General features: G+C 41.1%; 2 protein-coding genes across 4 annotated transcripts in view; both read right to left on the reverse strand.

Annotated features, from left to right (window-relative positions):
- Positions 1–6,938, reverse strand: part of srpk2 (SRSF protein kinase 2) — a 76,268-nt gene extending 69,330 nt beyond the window's left edge. The window contains exons 1-2 of one of the 2 annotated variants that reach the window (XM_022225375.2): positions 6,810–6,938; positions 6,619–6,715 (exon numbers count right to left, since the gene is read on the reverse strand). In XM_022225375.2, the coding sequence (XP_022081067.2) occupies positions 6,619–6,715; positions 6,810–6,825 (113 nt within the window). In that variant the 5' untranslated portion in view covers positions 6,826–6,938. Of the gene's footprint in view, positions 1–3,082; positions 3,197–6,618; positions 6,716–6,809 lie in introns of those variants that run through there. The other variant, XM_087135914.1, reaches the window with a different exon arrangement.
- Positions 6,939–8,079: 1,141 nt separating this feature from the next.
- ing3 (inhibitor of growth family member 3) lies at positions 8,080–15,627 on the reverse strand. Of its 2 annotated transcripts, none has more exons than XM_022225452.2 (10): positions 15,524–15,627; positions 15,336–15,407; positions 15,135–15,238; positions 13,682–13,747; positions 13,004–13,100; positions 12,463–12,519; positions 11,658–11,920; positions 11,239–11,417; positions 10,204–10,420; positions 8,080–8,875 (listed from the first exon to the last, which is right to left on the reverse strand). In XM_022225452.2, the coding sequence occupies exons 1-10, from the start codon at positions 15,549–15,551 to the stop codon at positions 8,747–8,749; spliced, it is 1,212 nt and encodes a 403-aa protein (XP_022081144.1). In that variant the 5' UTR covers positions 15,552–15,627; the 3' UTR covers positions 8,080–8,746. The 2 variants fall into 2 exon arrangements, with proteins under 2 accessions (XP_022081144.1, XP_086992322.1); XM_087136196.1 differs by having other exon boundaries at positions 10,204–10,423.
- Between the last annotated feature and the right edge of the window lie 1,803 nt (positions 15,628–17,430).

The raw sequence follows: 17,430 nt of genomic DNA on the forward strand, positions 1-17,430 counted from the left end.
GACCGGCACGCAGAATTGCCGACCGCAACAATCTGCCAAATCAACTTTTCCGACCGGCACGTATTCCCGATAAGAACCCAAATAAAATAGCACCTTGGTCGAGGGATCGATCGTGAAGATATGAAGATCGTGAAGAAACCGTAAAATTTCTTCGTAAATTTCACTTTGCACTGCTATGCATATCGTCTGCGCACCCACGTACGTGCATATGCAACATACCTGGACCAAATATTAACATGAACCAATAGGAGGCTTTGTTACGCGCAATGCACGTGTACATAGTGTGTAACGAATCTTTCCATTGGTTGGAAGGCCGCACATAGGCTTGCATATGCAACACTCTCAGTGCGCGAAGATCAGAAAACCCCCTCTCCATGATGTACAGCGTTGTTTGTCCAGTTCTGCATTTTAACCAGTTCCACAACTTGAAAAGAAAATTTGGCTTAACTTTCAGAAAGACAAAATTGCAAATGACCCCATTCACACTTCGTTTAAACACTTAAAAATCTGGCAGAAAAACAATTTTACATGTACTTGCAAAACTGACAATCGACCGTGACTGTTTTTCGCCGCGCCGACCACGGTTAGCAACATTCGGTGCGTGTATTTTCTGCTCGATGTTGCATAAAACGATCACTGCGATCGTTTTTTAAACCAACGATCGCACCACATTCGTTAATTGTTGTTTATCCCACGGTGAAAATATTAACTCGGCAATTTTTTTATTCAAAAGTAACAGCATGATTTTGCCTTTTCTGTAAATGAGTTCCATATGGCAAGATACACGCGCTCAGTATGCACGTGACACATGGCCAGATGTGTCAGAAAAGCAAATGGCCAATCTACATTATGTTCATGTAGACTTTAAAATGACTGTTCAGAAAATCCCTGCACACATTTATGAATGTCGTTATCCCATATGCATACTGTACGAACTTTCGTACAAAGAAAATAAGGAAAATATTCCGCCAAGATTTTGCATGTTTCGCCTTACATGTATTTTCAACACACAAAAAAAAGAAAAATGATTTGAATGGCAATGAAACATTATGGGCATCATAGAGATAGAAATTAATTCAATATTTAAGGGATTTACAGAATAAAATCAATATTTATTTCTACTCTTTTTTTCTAATTCAATTGCCCGTCTAAAATTATCACCTCATCCTAGTTGACCAAAATTACAAATTTTCAATTTTTTTATTAAATTTCAGAAATTTCAGACATGAGATCCCTAATTCTAGGCTGTGTATACACAGCTGAAAACACCCAGAAAGTGCTGTTTCCGGCCATCTGGGGGCTTTTAGATTCCAAAAATTTTCTGGTACACTCCGCGCCAACCGATGGAGGCGCTCCGCTTAGATAGTCCTGCCGGCACTAAAACCATCCTGGGCAGAACCCTGTATGCGCTAAATCATGTCTTCCCAATACACATACACATAACTTCTATTTGAAATTGACCCGAATCATGTTCAACTCCTGCAGCCCTAATGCTCAGTGGGAATTCTACCAAGACCAGGTACATGTGTAGGACACGAAAGTGGAGTGGTACACGGACCATATCAATATTAGCTGCTCATGTTCATTTCTATTTTATATGGAACAACTGAATTTATTTTTTAAATCCAGTTATGAAATGGAAGGGGGAAAGGACATTTGCTAATGTCTCAACAATATTCCATAAGCCTAAATGTTAAGCAGTTACACATACAAAAGCTACATGTACATACATGTATGTAGCGGGTACTGGTAGTCTGGTACCACGCAGCAGGTTGCATTCAATTGATAGGTTAACAGGTTACTGGTACATACAAGTACCCTCAGACCAGTGAGAGTGCTATTTTCTACGTACCGGTAGAAAGTCCTCGGAGTATTGGTAATGAAAATGAATGTCCATTGCAATCTAACAATTTTAAACACGCTTTTTATTTAATTATTTTTTTCACTGACAACGTCATCTACACTATAATCCAGACTAAATGAGCATTTACACATAGCAGGCTCAACAAACAGACAAAAAAATTACAGTTGGGCACTGGTAGTGCATAATCAACCATTCTTGTTATTGCTTGTACAGCATACATGTACATGTAACAGTAATGTACATGATCTACATCATGCAAGCAAGGTCTCTGTGATCACCCATAGTCTTCACAGGTAGCATGGATCAGTAGCCACAGTCAATGCACCCCTACAGGGGTACTATAGCCAATATCCGCCCATTTAACAGTCAAATCCACATGTAAACTGTAAACTATAAAATTTGCAAACCTTTACCTTCGTGGGCCGCTGGACTTTCAATTACAACCAACACTAAAAGTTTCAATAACTATGCTTCATCTTCTAACTGCAATTTTCTTGAAATGAATACCAATCACTCCAGGCCAGCATTATCACAGAGCATTCGGATTCAATCAAGACAAGCGTCATCAATGCCAATTCAAATTTCAGGCAAAATGTGGCTACTAAAACAAGATCCATAAAATTAAAACGTTAATCAGAATTGATTGTCTAGTTTTTTAACTGAACAATGGACACAACAAATGGAAGAAATTTAATTCAGTTTGCAAGACTCTTCACACACATCTTGTCCTAAACATTGTCCTTTACTGCAAAAGTCAATAAAAAAACTAGTCAGAAAAGAACTGACCACATGTACAAGAACTAGTAGAAAGGCAAATGAACCAGCATGCATTCTTGACTTAATATACATGTACTAGGTATGTAGGCCTAAACAATTTCACTATACATCATGCAGATGTCCGCAGTATGTTCCTGAAAAAGACCAAAGCTCTTAAAAACTCTTTCAAATTTCACAAGGTCACAACTGTTACCAAGGTTCTACAATGTGTGCAGTTTGTGTGAATGCATGGGTAGGCCTTCTTTCCCTGTCTTCTGTCAGGAAAATTAGGACAGAGTGAGGACACCTCTCTGTCCCCATAACGTGGTCGGTCCCAACAAAATGAGAAATATTGTGTGTATGTCCCCACAACTATGGAACAAGAAAACGCATGTATACAGGAAGTACGCGGTGCTAAAATGTAACTTTCTGACATGAAACATAATACGATTCTCAACTTACATGTACATGAGCATACAGTGCACATGTACCGGTACCGCAGAGTTGGTTAAACGTGGAAACTTGGCTCCGGCATTGCAGGAAAAACACAATCCCAAACTAAATGTGAGTGTAAGCTCAACTTCACAACCAGGAAATGCGCAGGCATGTGTCAGAACAGGACAAAAAGCGATTCCTGTCTGTTGACAGCAAGTGGGGAATCAGTTTTCAAAATTCCAAAGCAGATACGGTACATGATGTACAGCGCCACAGCTGGTCGAACAATTAAGGTTAACTGGGAACTTTGTTTGAAACCACTCGGTGCCAAACCAAAGGTCACCAGCTCAGGAAGTGTGGCCTAGGAGATAGGACTGTGTGGTCGAGGCTGGTCCCAGGTTCGATTCCAGCACTTGGTGTGTCACATTGTACAATACATGTGAGGCCCCTACAATGAATCGTAAGTGTACTGTAATTGAATTTGGCATCAACACAGATGCACATTTAACATTTGTATGGAAAGTATTTAGCAACATTTCCACACTGTACAGTCTCAATACTGTGTCTGCCATGTCTGTGGCTTGCACAAATACATGAAGGTTGTGTACATGTACATTTCTAAATTTTCAGTTTGGGGCACCCGGAGGGCACAGACCTCTGCTAGGGGGAGGGAATATGAGTGGTATCTGGTCACTTTGGCACCTTGTTAACTTGACACCCAACTCGGCACCTCAACAGTTCAGCACCTAGCCAACTTGTCACCTCGCAAGCTCTACACCTCCAAAATAAAGCGAGGCTGCATGGATGAACTAGTACTGAAAGTGCAACTCTTCCTTTTGGAGACATTTGAGGAAAAAAACTTGAATATAAAAAAAATCAAATTTAAAAAATGAATGTAATGATTAAATTATCAAAAGGACTCACAGTCTTCCCTTTGGCATATTGTCCACATACCGGTAGCCCAATGGCAAGCATCATTCTCACTTCTTATTGGCAATATCTTGGGATTATTTGATGGGTTGACTGTATGTTTGTCGGGCTGTCTGTTTTTGTGCTCAGTGGTGTTGATTTGTTTGTTATTTCAATTAATCCTAGGTTAATTTTGCTTCTGTTTGCTAATAAAATGAAGTTTCTTCTTGTTACAAAGAGATATCGTCTAGAACTGTTTTCCTGTGTTGGTCTCAATAGCAAAATTTGCATTTTGTTGTCAAAATTTATGAAAACATGAAAATATTATTCAGGAGGCAATATTCACTGCCGAGCTGATTAGGCACCGACACGGTCAAGTGCCGAATTATTAGGAAGCTGAATAGGATGGGCGCTGAGTGACCGACATTTGGATGAGTCCCCTTTGCATCCCTAGCCCGCTCCCCTGCAGCTACACCTAAGCGAGTCCCACACAGCTGTATATGCATGCAGGTATCACTTATGGAAAAATAAGTGGTATATCGGCCATTAGAAAGCAAGAGCCTGTCCTCAAAAGTCAAATTCAGCAGGGAAAGCGTCAAAGCAATTTAGTCTGAAAAAAAACTGAATATTCACAACAGTCTCACATGGTGTTTGTGCGCGGGGTTTCAAGTGATGTCCGAGTATGAAACTCTTTCTGTTCAAATGGAATCAAATCAAATGGAATGTTGAACTGCAGCAACAAAGTCAACATGCCCTCTGACGACAGTGAAGACTGATTTTTGAGAAACGTCATTTGGCACAGATGGAGATGACTCAGTTTGGATACACATGATATGTACAGGTACATGTACCAATACCGATATGTTGCACAGGTGAGATTGGAGGAAAATGAAATACCCCCAAAATAACTGGCAGAGAGCTTGAGGGGCCCCACTGCAGTGTTTGCCTAAAGGCACCATTTAAATACCCATTTCTTGAATATGCTCGATGTCAACTTTTATATACAGGTCATTCCATGAGGTTGGGGCATAATTTGTGACAGTGTCCACTATTACGTGGGTTCCGTAAAAATAAACAGCTATTTCCCTGCAGGTGGACTCCAAATTGACACATCTTGTAAGGCTGAATACAGAGGTGTGTGTTATTTGTAACAAGGACACCATCACAAATTGTGCCCCAACCTCATGGAATGACCCATATACATGTATGTAAAACCACCATAATGGTCAACCAGGATTTTCCGGACTTTGAAAGAGATTGCTTGAAAAATCCTGAAACAAGGAAAATCCTGAAGAAAAAATCCTGCAATCCAGAAAAAAAAGACAAATCTCACCCCCTCACCTTGTTGATATTTTTACATGCACAGTACATGTACAATGTATGAGTGGCAGTTCTCGGTGCTGACATGTAGCACATCAACAAGAAATACCATTCCTTTCATTGTGAGCATACATGTACATGTGCCATACATGTACATGTACATGTATATAGTAGGTTTGTTTTCATTGGCTGTTATAATTGCCACCTGGTAAGTACTGTGGACTCAAGCAGAACTAAGTTGGAAGGAAACAGAATCCCACATTAATCTAAGCTGAAAACTTAAGCTTCCTGCAGTAGGCCCAAGCATCCTCAGAGGACTGTGGGTGACCACAGTGACCACAAGCGAGTAGATATCGCAGTCATCCCTACCATCCTTACAGAGCACTGGATTGGGCTAATTTTTTCAGGATTGGATGGAATTTCTTTAAGCCTCTTCAACTAAGGTGAATTGGGTTAGCACTTCCATAAGCAACCAGCAATGCTTTGCAACATCTGTACTCCATGTATTTGTACACCTTCCCAGAACCACATGGGCAGTGAGGCGAGTTAACACGAAGTATATACAATAAACACACATGAACTGGTACCCAGAGCCTTCTTCTCCAATTGGCTATTTACATGTACTGTTTACTGCATACAAATACTGCAGAGTTCGGAAGGGTGGAAAGCCTGGTTTCCATATGGTCATAACAAACGCCGATGGCACGCAACACGTCAGGATGTAGAGAGTGGCAGAAAGAGACACAGCGTGATGTCATTCCAACCAAAAAAATTTACAAAAACATTTCACGTGAAATGCCTTTTATGGTGGCAATGCTGCTCTTTTATTTAATTCGTTCAATTTCTTTTCAACTTCTTTTGCCTTTCCTATGCCCATCTTTTAAGCGATGAAAAAAGAAATGATGGAACAATATTATGACCATGATGATGATCAAACACACGGACAATTAGTTTTGCACATTCATGTAAATACAGGCCTGGCCCAACATGAGGCAAATGGCCTGTATTCCCAAATTCTCAAGTACAATTTTTTCTTCTTTGCCAGACCTCGCAACGGAAAAAATGTTGCATGATGACTCCACTTCGGCAGTTGTGTACAAAGTCTATGGGGAGTGAAGAGAATTTTCAAACTATTTCCAAACAACACCGGTAAATGTTTCTCAATCCAGAATTCGTGTCTTTCCAGCATTTCTGTAATGACTGACTTTTATTGAGATGATATGAGAAAAGTGGAGTCAGGATGCAACATTTTTTTCCCTGGCAACATCAATGTTGGTATGCAGACTACACACACACACACAACACGCGAGAAAGAATGACACAACGGTACGCACTTTGACATGGCCGCCGATCCGCTCTTTTTAGGTCCGCCGTCATGTTTCTGCCGATTCTTGGGCGGCTTTCGTTTCTTCCTCGCCTGGATGGCCATCACTGCGAAAACAAGAGGACCAAGAACGAAATCAGCAGTATCATCACTAAATAAGTGACGTCCAGTTTGAGAAAATTATCTTACAAAAGAAGATACCTTTTCGAGAACTCATGATGAAAAAACCGGTGAAAGTTCTTGACACCCCAATCAATGGTCGTGCGTGACCTCAACAATAATAATTTAGCGTTAAAAATGGAGTAGAGACCATGCGTCATGAATAGCGCCCTCATCGGTAAGGTTAAAATTCAAAACCTATGTAAACCCCAAAGATGCGCAGATTCGCGGCGCAATACGATCTTCGGTAAACCCACAGACTAAAAAAAAAACGAACAAACAAACACAAAAAAACCAAAAAGCCTCTCCAGGAACATTATATAGATTTAACATGATAATCAACTTTCATCATCATTCTTTTCTCCTTGTACCATAAGTGGGTATCCGTACGGGGGAGGGGGAGTTGGATGGCGGAGTACAGTACAGTGGATATCAGTAAGTTGGGGGGGGGGTAGGTGTTCAATGGCGCTGCTACTTGAAAACTCCCCAAATGGTAACTTGAATTCATTAGCTGAGCTCCCTGTTTATTCAAACTTCCCTCAAAATTGTGATACTCAGATAAGGAAAGCCGTAATTTGTTGTTCTCTGTCTTATAAACTTTATAAACTCATCCAAAGGCTCCCGTCCCTGTATAGTTTCCACAACCAACTTTTAAAAATGTAGTCAATCTATAAATAACATAGGCCACAACATTCAGTGACAAGCTCTTATTTAGCCATATTAGTACTTCTGTGAACGGCACCTGTTACAGCTCATTCAGTATTTCTCATTACCAAAGAATAAAATCATACATTGAAAGAAACAGAAATAAAAAGACTGATCACTTTTACTTTGAGAAGATGGGTCTAGAACAAATCAACTTGTGGATCAGCATATCTAAATGTTTCTGAACTTGGCATAGACAGGATAAAGACCAGTTCATACTTCCGATGAACGCGAGAGCACAGCAAACTTGACATCACAAAATATTTGCAGCCAAACTCACTCGAGTTGAAAAGTGTTCAAGTTAGGCAAACTCGCAGCGTAAATAGATTTAATCGGTCACAAAATCTTACTCGCGTTTACTTTTACACCATGCATGAACTGGCCATAAGACAACAATTATGTAATGCTTAGTATACATTTCCTCAATTCAGTCTTGGGACTTGGAACTTAGTGTAAACATTTGAGCATTCAGTACCACAGATATTAGCTTTCAGATATTGCATATCACTACAGACTGAGCACTCTTCAATTTATGTGTAGATTTGGGTTTTTATAAGCAAGCCACGTCACACAGCTGGAAAAACAAAAAGTCTGAACATAATTTGAATAAGTTTGTATGCCTTTATTTCTTGACCCCTTCAAGAAGATGAATACCAGAGAGACTTTAAGATTTTAAAATATGTTGTTTCTTAGTGATTCATAAACAGTCACATATCCATTGTTTAGGAAAGCAGGTTATGAACAGATTTTTGAGGGGGGGTTCCAAAGGCAATCTTCTTTGTTACTTTTTGACTATTTCTTTCTCAAAAAAAAAAAAAACATACATGTTAAGCAAGATCAGTGATTCTATTAATTGTTAGCAAGTTTCTTGGGGGAAAATCCGTTATTCACAGGAAAGACTGTTCACAGGAGAAAGAGAACCTGTTCTTGACTCCAATTTCGTACTGTAACCGCAGATCATTTTTGCTGGACACACATCTACATTGCTGAGCACACATGCAGGACCTCCTGCAATGTGTCACACACTGCTGTAATATGCCCAGTCAAGAAAAGCTGTCGGAGAGCATTGCCCGAGTCTTCCAGCTTTGTAAAGTAAGGCTCCGTCACACTGGCTGTTCTATTGCGACCTTAAACAGCAAACGGGGCTGCAGGGACACACTTTTGGAAGAGTCTGTCTTCTTCACATTTAGAACCAACTTCCAAAACAGCAAGGATTTCAGGCTGAATGGCGATGACCAATGTCGGGAAGCTGTAACTATTGCGCTGAACTTTTCTCATTTCTTGTTGCTGGAGTCCTTCTTCTCGCGACGCTTCATGGCCACCGTGCACTGCGGGCAGTACCATTTGCCCTTAGGGGGGTTGGTGATGCCCACGCAGCCGTAGTGGAACCACTCGATGGGACACTGTAGGAAAAGAACAAGAGAGAATAGACTTGAAAAGGCCGAGTGTATTTGCCAGATGAAAACAAGTCCCCAAATCGTCTCTTTGAAATGGTAAGAGGGTTTACCATATCAGCACTTGTAAACACTGACACGTTCTAATACGCAAAGATAAGAGTTTGTGACATTTCATAATTTACTGAATCTCAAATTATGTCCACACCTTAGAAAATGAGTTGAAAATCACTAGAGTCACTTTCAAGCTTCTGGCCTTAAAGAGAAATCTTGAATCACACACATCCTGTGGCTCAGCCACCAACATACCATGATTTCCATAGGGGAAATGTCATCTTTCAACACACTGCCACACTGACTGATGCATCAAACCGCAGAGCTCAGTTTGCTCTAATTTCAGTTTACACAAAATTACTAAAAAATGAAATCGCTTTCAAACACATTTTCTGGGATGTGGTCACAAACAGACATTTTTGGCTGTACTCTCGGGACCCTCTACATTCTCCCTCGTGCAGACGGCCAAAGGCACACAGCGTGTATGTTAACCTTAACCACTTCCTGCCGGGTGGAGTTTGCACATTCAGGACAAGTCGCTGGGCCATTTTTCATGATTTTCCGTTTTCAAAATTGTAAATTGTTCCAAAAATTCATAACTTCAATTACCGGACGCTTACACCCACACGAATGACTGTCTGGTGGCTACTCTAATCTGACAGGCAGCCTCCACTGGCACTGGGGTATTGCAGCCAAGCCTGCCACCCAGTAAGGAGAGCCCAAAATTGTGCGATGAAGCGTAATTTCCTTTGTTCCCGAAATTGGCCCAGTGCGTTGCTGAATGGCAGTGGTGTCTTTTCAAATGAAGCCAAATTAGCGCGGCGGTGGTACTGTATCGCTCACACAGGAGTGCTGGAACACTTTTGTCCCCGCTGATAATCCGCGGGGGATGAATGCCCCAAACAGTGGTTTACTGCTTCAAAACAATGACGGATTACCTCTGTGCTAAAAGTTTTGGGCAATTCCCAGCAGCTTGGTCTTTTGTTACAAAGGCCCTGTTCCTTTTGTCCGATTTCGGTCACCTCAGCCATGCGTTTAAAGCCAATGTCTCCGGTACATTGTTCCCCCTCATAGTGTCAATTTTTATTAGGATACCTAAACTGAGATACAAATCAACACAAAGACGTCACTTTGCTCATTCCAATAGAAGTTCAACTCAGGAAGTGGCTCTGGTGATTTTTGACTTATTTTCACAGAGTGGGTCACATTTTGACGGGAGCACTCCCTCAATCAGTTACAGCTATAAGACAGACCATTTCGTCATAGAACATCGGCATACTCACATTGGCATTGTCGCACCCGACCATCTCGCCGTACGACACCTGATTGCACAGGCAGTAGCGGGGCTCATTGGGGTCGTAGGTCCAGTCGGCGGTCTGCGGGTTAGAGTCGTCCAGGATGCTGTCTGTCAGCAGGTCCGCCAGGGGCTGCGTCGAGGTTGTCGTCGGAGCCTGCGACTGGACATTTGTGACGCTAGGCGTGGAGGCCCTGGAGTTTGTCCTACTGGACAAGAACAGGATTACAAAAACTAAATGATAACTGCTAAAACCTCATGAACTCTCACCCAGATCGTTCAGAATTCACCTGGAGGTTTTTGGAGGAGTTTTGAACAAACTTAGCAAAGTATAACCCCATTACTTTCCCTTTGAAAGAGTTAACAGCATATTTACTACCTGGTTTACATTTTACATTAACATGGGAAAGCAGCAAATGTATCTAGGAATGCACCGAATGATGTCAAATTTAAATTTCATTCCTTTGGAACATTTGTTCCCCCATGTACTTAAAGGACATCCCGCCTTTCCATACTGTTACAAACTTGTCATATAGTTTTTACTCTCAAAGGCCTCTTCAATTGCGAACTGCCTAAACCTCTGTGAACAAATCTTTGTAAAGCATACTTATAAACATTTTTCTCTTAAGCTCACCCTAAACTAAAAGTAGACCAAGATATTGACCAGGTTGCCCACTCAATCAACGAAACAATTGTCCGGATCTAAAGTCTAAATTGAAGATAAAATCAACAGCAGACGGCAGAAGAAAAGAAGAATTCATCCCACCAATCAGATCCAAAGATGCAGGTGGGGTTACCTCCATCAATGATGAGGCAAGCGCAACCCCCAAATCAAGAACAAATTGGCCCATGTACTGATGACGTTACACTTCATCTCTGTGTACATTTTCCTGCTCAAGTCGGCAGGAGAAACCAGAGTCGAAACTCAATAGGCCAGCGTACAAGTAAAGAAACCGTGACATCATCAGTACACAAGCACACTGGTCCTGCTCCCAACTGTTGCTTGTCTCCAAGGTTCACTGACCTTCTACCTCTGTGCCTGCTGCTCTCCGTGCTGGTGAGGGTCGTGGAGGTGGCCGCTGACGTGCTTGACGATGCTGACTGGCTGATGTCTCTGCCCACTGCTCCCAGTCCACTGAAGCCCCCCGACTTTAGCGCCTCGTAGCTGGCCTTCAGGCTGGCCGTTCGCCTACCCTGTTGCATCTAATAGAACATATGCGAGATTCAATTGATTAAATCTTTTGCACTGCCCCAAGAAACGTGACTTCTAAAAGCTGGACTACCAAGGCCTTCTTCATAGAACAAGGGGTAAAAGGGTACATCAGCTACACAACTGAGAGTAAATTGACAACAAAAATCAACCCCCAAAACCTGATGAATAACTATGATTTAAACACCATCTTTCCAAGTAAACTGTTGCCAAACTGGTTAACCCCCCCACACCTGTAGAGTGTTGGAGACAGCCTGGGCAGCTGCCAGCGCTATGGCGTTACTGCCAGCACCCACGTGGCCCAGGTTGTAGGACAAGGCGGGCTGGGAAGCCCCAGACTCCCGGCCCTCCATTAGGGAGGAGGCGGCCTTGGTCGTCAGGCTGCTGGTGCGGAAGCTCAGCATCTCCTGGGAGACATCCACGGGGAGGCTGGACAGAAGCTTCTTCTCGGAGAGGGTCTTCTTGTCCGTGTGATTCTCCATGTGGTTCTTCCTCTCTGCACGGGGAGGGTTTGAGAAAGAACACTGAGGGTTAAACCTCTCAAGCTGTGGATATCTGCACAATCAGTCGCTGTCTAATCAATGAAGTTACTGATACATGCTAAATAATCCCATCCCTCGAATCTTGAAGACTATCAACCATCCGTAATTTTCACTGACTTTCACCAAAACACCCCAGGAGGATTGAGATCTATTAGGATCTATTACAGATCTATTAAAATCACACTTCATGGCGACTGTTTGCAGTGACACAGTATGCCAATTTAGTATTCCAGATTGAGGAATAAAACATACTGCAGAAGACGGTACTGTTCAGTGTCAAGAATTTGCCGCTTACTTTTAAAATAAGAACTCTCACTTCCATTACACTGATGACATTTGTGATTCTGTATGCATTACAGCCCATTTTTTAATCCTGATGCAGAATTTCCTGTTGATGCACGCGAATGCAATCACAATCAGTTTGTGGGCTATTCGAACGGGCTGATTTCTTACTCCTAGAACTAAAGCACGAGGCCCCAAAGCTACTCCAACTTACTTTCTCCCCTCGTCGGTGCCTGGAGTTGCTTCTGTGGAATGTCCAGCTCTAATGACCCTGCAACAATCGCACACATAAAGCCCACGTTAAGAAGACATGGTTAAGTTGGATAGAGTTGAGGTCAACCGATAAGAGGTGCTGCTACAAGTAACTTTACTGTGCTCCTGCCCTATTTAATTGCACCAGATACCTAGAGTTTAAGGTACGCTGAAGATTGAAATAAAGAACATAAAACTAGAGGGCACTCCCGTGGGAAAGCGGAAAGTAATCACACTGTTGTTGATCTTATAACTTGCTTGTAATTCTTAAAAAGAAGGGGATTTTTTGGGGGGAAAAAGCCAGTGGAAATAAGCAGCACTATTGTTTTGAATTCCAATGTTGGTATTATGGAACACTTCTTTTCTTTGTGAATTACAATTTGATGGAGGTCAGTGCATGTACTGTGACCTTGTTTCCACTTTTACATGAAACTGCCACAAACTCTCTCGAAGCAGTCATTATCAGAAACAGATTGCCAGAATATCAATTTCTTTAGCCTTACTTCTTTCTAGGACTTCAGTGATACCAGCATTGTCTGCTTCCAGTTCCATTTTAAACTTATTCAGTTCCTGGTCTAGTTTCCGCAAGTAGCGATCCACCTGTGTAAAGATGTCATCCTGAGGTAATTGACCTGCATTTTACTCATCATCGCATTCAGTTAGCCATCTTCCTTGTCATCCTCGTAAATGTATTGGGAAAACTTTGTGATTCCTTTGGCAAGCATTTTAACCCAGATAACAACCCCAGCAAAGATAAGAAATCCCACCAATCCATATGATTTGCATTGTTGTTTCTACATAAAACGGAGCTGGAAAGCATTAGGATTAATAAAAGTCCATTTTTGGTTTGGGTTCCGTTCCATCTCTTGGAAAAATCTGTTGAAGGTGTTCCAATCAGTCTTTTTAGTCTAATAATGCACTTGTGTAATCATCACACCCATAGATCCACAGTCAGATGCAGTAGCGCACTATTTTATCAGCACACAAAATACTTCTTAATGCTTACGTGGCAAATGTGCATTTGAAAGTAAAATCTTTGGCCACCCAAGGAAGAACTCCCGCCAACCTTGGCCATCCATCGGAAATGGTAGCCGAAGTTTCTACACAAGATATACACTAAGGACATGTCAAGCGTTACAGATACAAGAAATGCAATATTCCTAGTGGGCTTTCTACTTTACCAAATCATAAACTTGGTTCGCCAACTGAACCTTCTCATCACAGTCCTCCAAGACTTTGTAATAATCCTGGAAGCAAATGTAGAAAAAGGGGAGAAACTTAATTAATATTACAAAGCAGCAGAAGGAATTGCCTATTTGCGTCATTTTATGTAATAAAATAAAAGACTTTTTGTCGTTTGAAACTGCAGTTGCCTTTTTGGATCATGAGTGGTGACCAAAAAAAATTCTAAAATCCTTGTTTTGGTCACTTCCAATTTTAAATCTTTGGATTATTCTCCATGTTATCTTTCTGATTTATGATAGCCATCAATTAATACATGTATTGTATGCAATAAAACAACAAACCATTTTCTAGGCATTTCCATGGTAATCTGTATCACAGCTTTGGATGTCCCAGTGTTGCAAGTTTGTAACGCACTGACACACAATGAACAGTCACACCTTTCAAGTGCTGAGATAATATCTATTTCGGCATTTCAGAAGGTTATTGGCAACAGTACATTTCTTAAAATTGTAAAAAATATAAGTTGGTGGGATACTTCTTTCTGAGACACTTTTTCCTGTTTTGTTTTGAGATGATCTTGGAGATGAAGTCATAAGACACATTTTGATAGATATGTAAGATTGGATTCTATCAGGCTTGAAAGGAAAGTAGTGTCACAGTCATGGGGGGGGCACATGTCCCCACAAATTTCCATTTCCCCCAGGTCCCTCCCCCCCCCACTAAAAAATGGATGAATGGATATTGAACAAGGCTAACAAAAACTTGCCCCACAAAAAACCAACCCACTGAAAGCTGGTGCCCCCATAAGACGCTGGTGTCTACCTTGTGCCCCCTCCCCCCACTAGTAAAATCCTGGCTACGCCACTGAAGGAGAGAAAAACTTATTTGAAGCAGGGGATGTTTTGAGGAAACAAAATGTACATGCATAATGCAGAGTAAATTGTGATTATTTTGTACACAAAACATGTGCGAATTTTGGACTGAAATGCTTAAATTTCACCCTTTCATTTAAACCTTTATTCATAATCGGGCCTTATTTCAATGAATAAAATTCTTACTTAGAATTTCAAAAAAATTGAAATTGGAATTTGAAGAGAGGAGACACATCATGCAAAAAACACAAATTTTAATCACAATTTCCAATTAGTAAAATGAGTAAGTACACAGCACCCCTTAATATCCCTTTATTATACTTACTTAGACCAGGCTGAGTAAAATAACACTCAGAACAGTTTCAAGACTTTTAAAACACAGAAAAACTAATGGCAACTTTTTCTTTTTTGCTTGTTGGTTTTCTAATTTCTGTGATGGCAAGAACTGGATCAAAAGTGAAAAAATAAACTGGAAGTCCAATATTTACAATATAGAATCTAATTAGTAATTGATGTACACTTGGCCTTTGCAGGAACTAGACTATAAGCTAATGCAAAGGGCGCCCTCTTTACTCACCTTCCTGATGGCTTCATAATTCTTCAACTCTGGCTTTCCTGAATTTGTTTTCTTTGCAGCCTCAAAAAACTTGTTTTGTCGTTCTTCCAGGTTGTCCATTGCATCTAAATGGAAAGAAAGGATATTAATCACGTAATCTTGTCTCATAAAGAAATTTTAAAAAGTCGCATTTGGAAGAAGAGGACCATTTAACGGACATACTTTGTACTTGGAGGTCCATCTCGCGCATTTCTGTGAACCGCTCTCTTAAGTCCATTGGAAGTTGCTCGATCACTGGCAAAAAGAAAGTCAGAGAAATCACATTAATGGACTTCTAGTGGAATACTACTACTACAGAACAGGCCCCTGGTTTCACTTGCAGTGATAAAGTGGCACAAATCCATACTTACTCTCTAAATAATCCTCTAAATAAAGCATTTTGGTCGATTAATTTTCCACTCCTTTGCAGAAAGAGACAACCCCACAGAAACCGGTAACTTACAGCAATTCTCTGTGATTGGCTGAGAGATTCTAGAATAAATATTTATATTTTTTCATTTCTTCTATTTTGGCAGGAAAATAGATTTATAGATTAGAAAAAGCAACTTATTTTTGTATTTTATTTCTATTTTGTATTTTATTGGGAGAACAGAAATAACATTTAAGGGAAATTTACAAAGATACACGCTTTACAAACAGCCAGTTAAAAATGGGTTGACATCCCCCACAACCACCATACCAGTCGTCACACTGCGCACCATATTGTGTAGACTGGTTATCAGTCCATCCGTTATGCTTCAGAGCACGATCGAGCAGGGACACGTCGACGTGACAGAACCCACATGAGGAGCAAACTTTTAACGTGTTTTATTTGCACTCTCACGTAGCGCGTCCTTGCAGACAGTACGTTTTCTTTAGCACTTTGACTGTTAAGCAATTTAGTCCAAACTGCACAGAAAGCTAAATGTTTGTGATTTCCCCTAATTACGTCCTTTTAACAAATTTAATTACGTCCGTCTTTTTTATGGACAGATTTATAATGGATTTCCTGTCGATGACAACGTACTAAGCGTCCTACGAGCTAGATTGTGTTCCCGAGACAATTCGTACCGAAGTGTCGGCTTTGAAGTTGGAATGTATTGCCGATCTAATCCAGAATACACGTACATGCTACCACCAGGCCTCGGCAGCAGATGGCCAGTCACACGGTCAATGTCAGTTCAGGAAGACGTATAGGCCTACAGGGGGGCATAGTGCTGAGATTGACTCTGGCAAATAACAGTCGACATGTCCAATGCAACAAACGAGTTTCCAGGGCCAGTTCTGCCAGCCAGTGTTGGTAATACCATGGAGGAAGGAATTCATTCTCCGTGGTAATATTGAACTTCTTGTCGACATCAGCAAGCATGTGCACCGCTCTGTCGACCCTATAGCCCGACCGCGTCCGAGGGGCACATGAGTACCATCCCAAAAAACTAGTTATATGCATGTTCGCAAAAATGCAAACTCGAAAATTCAGATTTTGGGCTTCTTGTAAACTGCAGCGATCTCAAAAGATCATTCTGTTAATAACTCAGTCTTGCACACTTACGGGCAACAGCTCGTTTCCTATCTTAAAGAAACGGTCTGCTGGATAGCATGCGTATCAATCGCTTTTCAAAAGTGGGGGGGTCATAACCTTGTAAAGAACTAACAGAAACGCGAAACACGAAGCCCCCAACAACGTGAGGTCCAGGACCCGCTTGAGGGCCCTGGGAAATTTTGGATACTAAAAGTTTTGTGGTGAGATCTAAGGCAATTTCTGGCCACTTTGACAAACTTTGATATTAGCAAATGCTTTTGCAAGATTGACGTCAATTTCAAATAATTTTTATCTGAAATTCAAAATAATTTCTATCTGAACTATCAAAAATAATGTTGGCCTACTCCCTCTACATGTGTATTAAGAGTCCGGAAAAAGGGGAGGGAGCAAATGATATGATCCCCCCAAAAAATATTTAAACAATGGGGAGGGGCATGTCTCCCAGTCCCCCACCAATTGACGCTCGTGGATTTTGGGATCTGCGGGCTTCGAACGTTCGCCTCCGCCATTATTCAGCGTGTGTTATCCTGATCTGGTCTCAAAACGAAGTTAAAGGAACAATTAATGTTCTAACAATCACTTTCTGTGTACATTCAAATTGTTCTTCAATGCATGAAAAATGGTTGAATTTATGTTTTGGACTTAAGTGAACAGTGAAGTGCACTTTTTTAATTATTCAAAATTGCCCACGTTTTTCAACACTAGTGAGGGCGCTGATTGTGTGGTGTAAATCCA

This window comes from Acanthaster planci, linkage group LG04 (assembly GCF_054643075.1).
Source record: "Acanthaster planci isolate LZ-2023a linkage group LG04, COTS_SCS, whole genome shotgun sequence".
Taxonomy (NCBI): domain Eukaryota; kingdom Metazoa; phylum Echinodermata; class Asteroidea; order Valvatida; family Acanthasteridae; genus Acanthaster; species Acanthaster planci.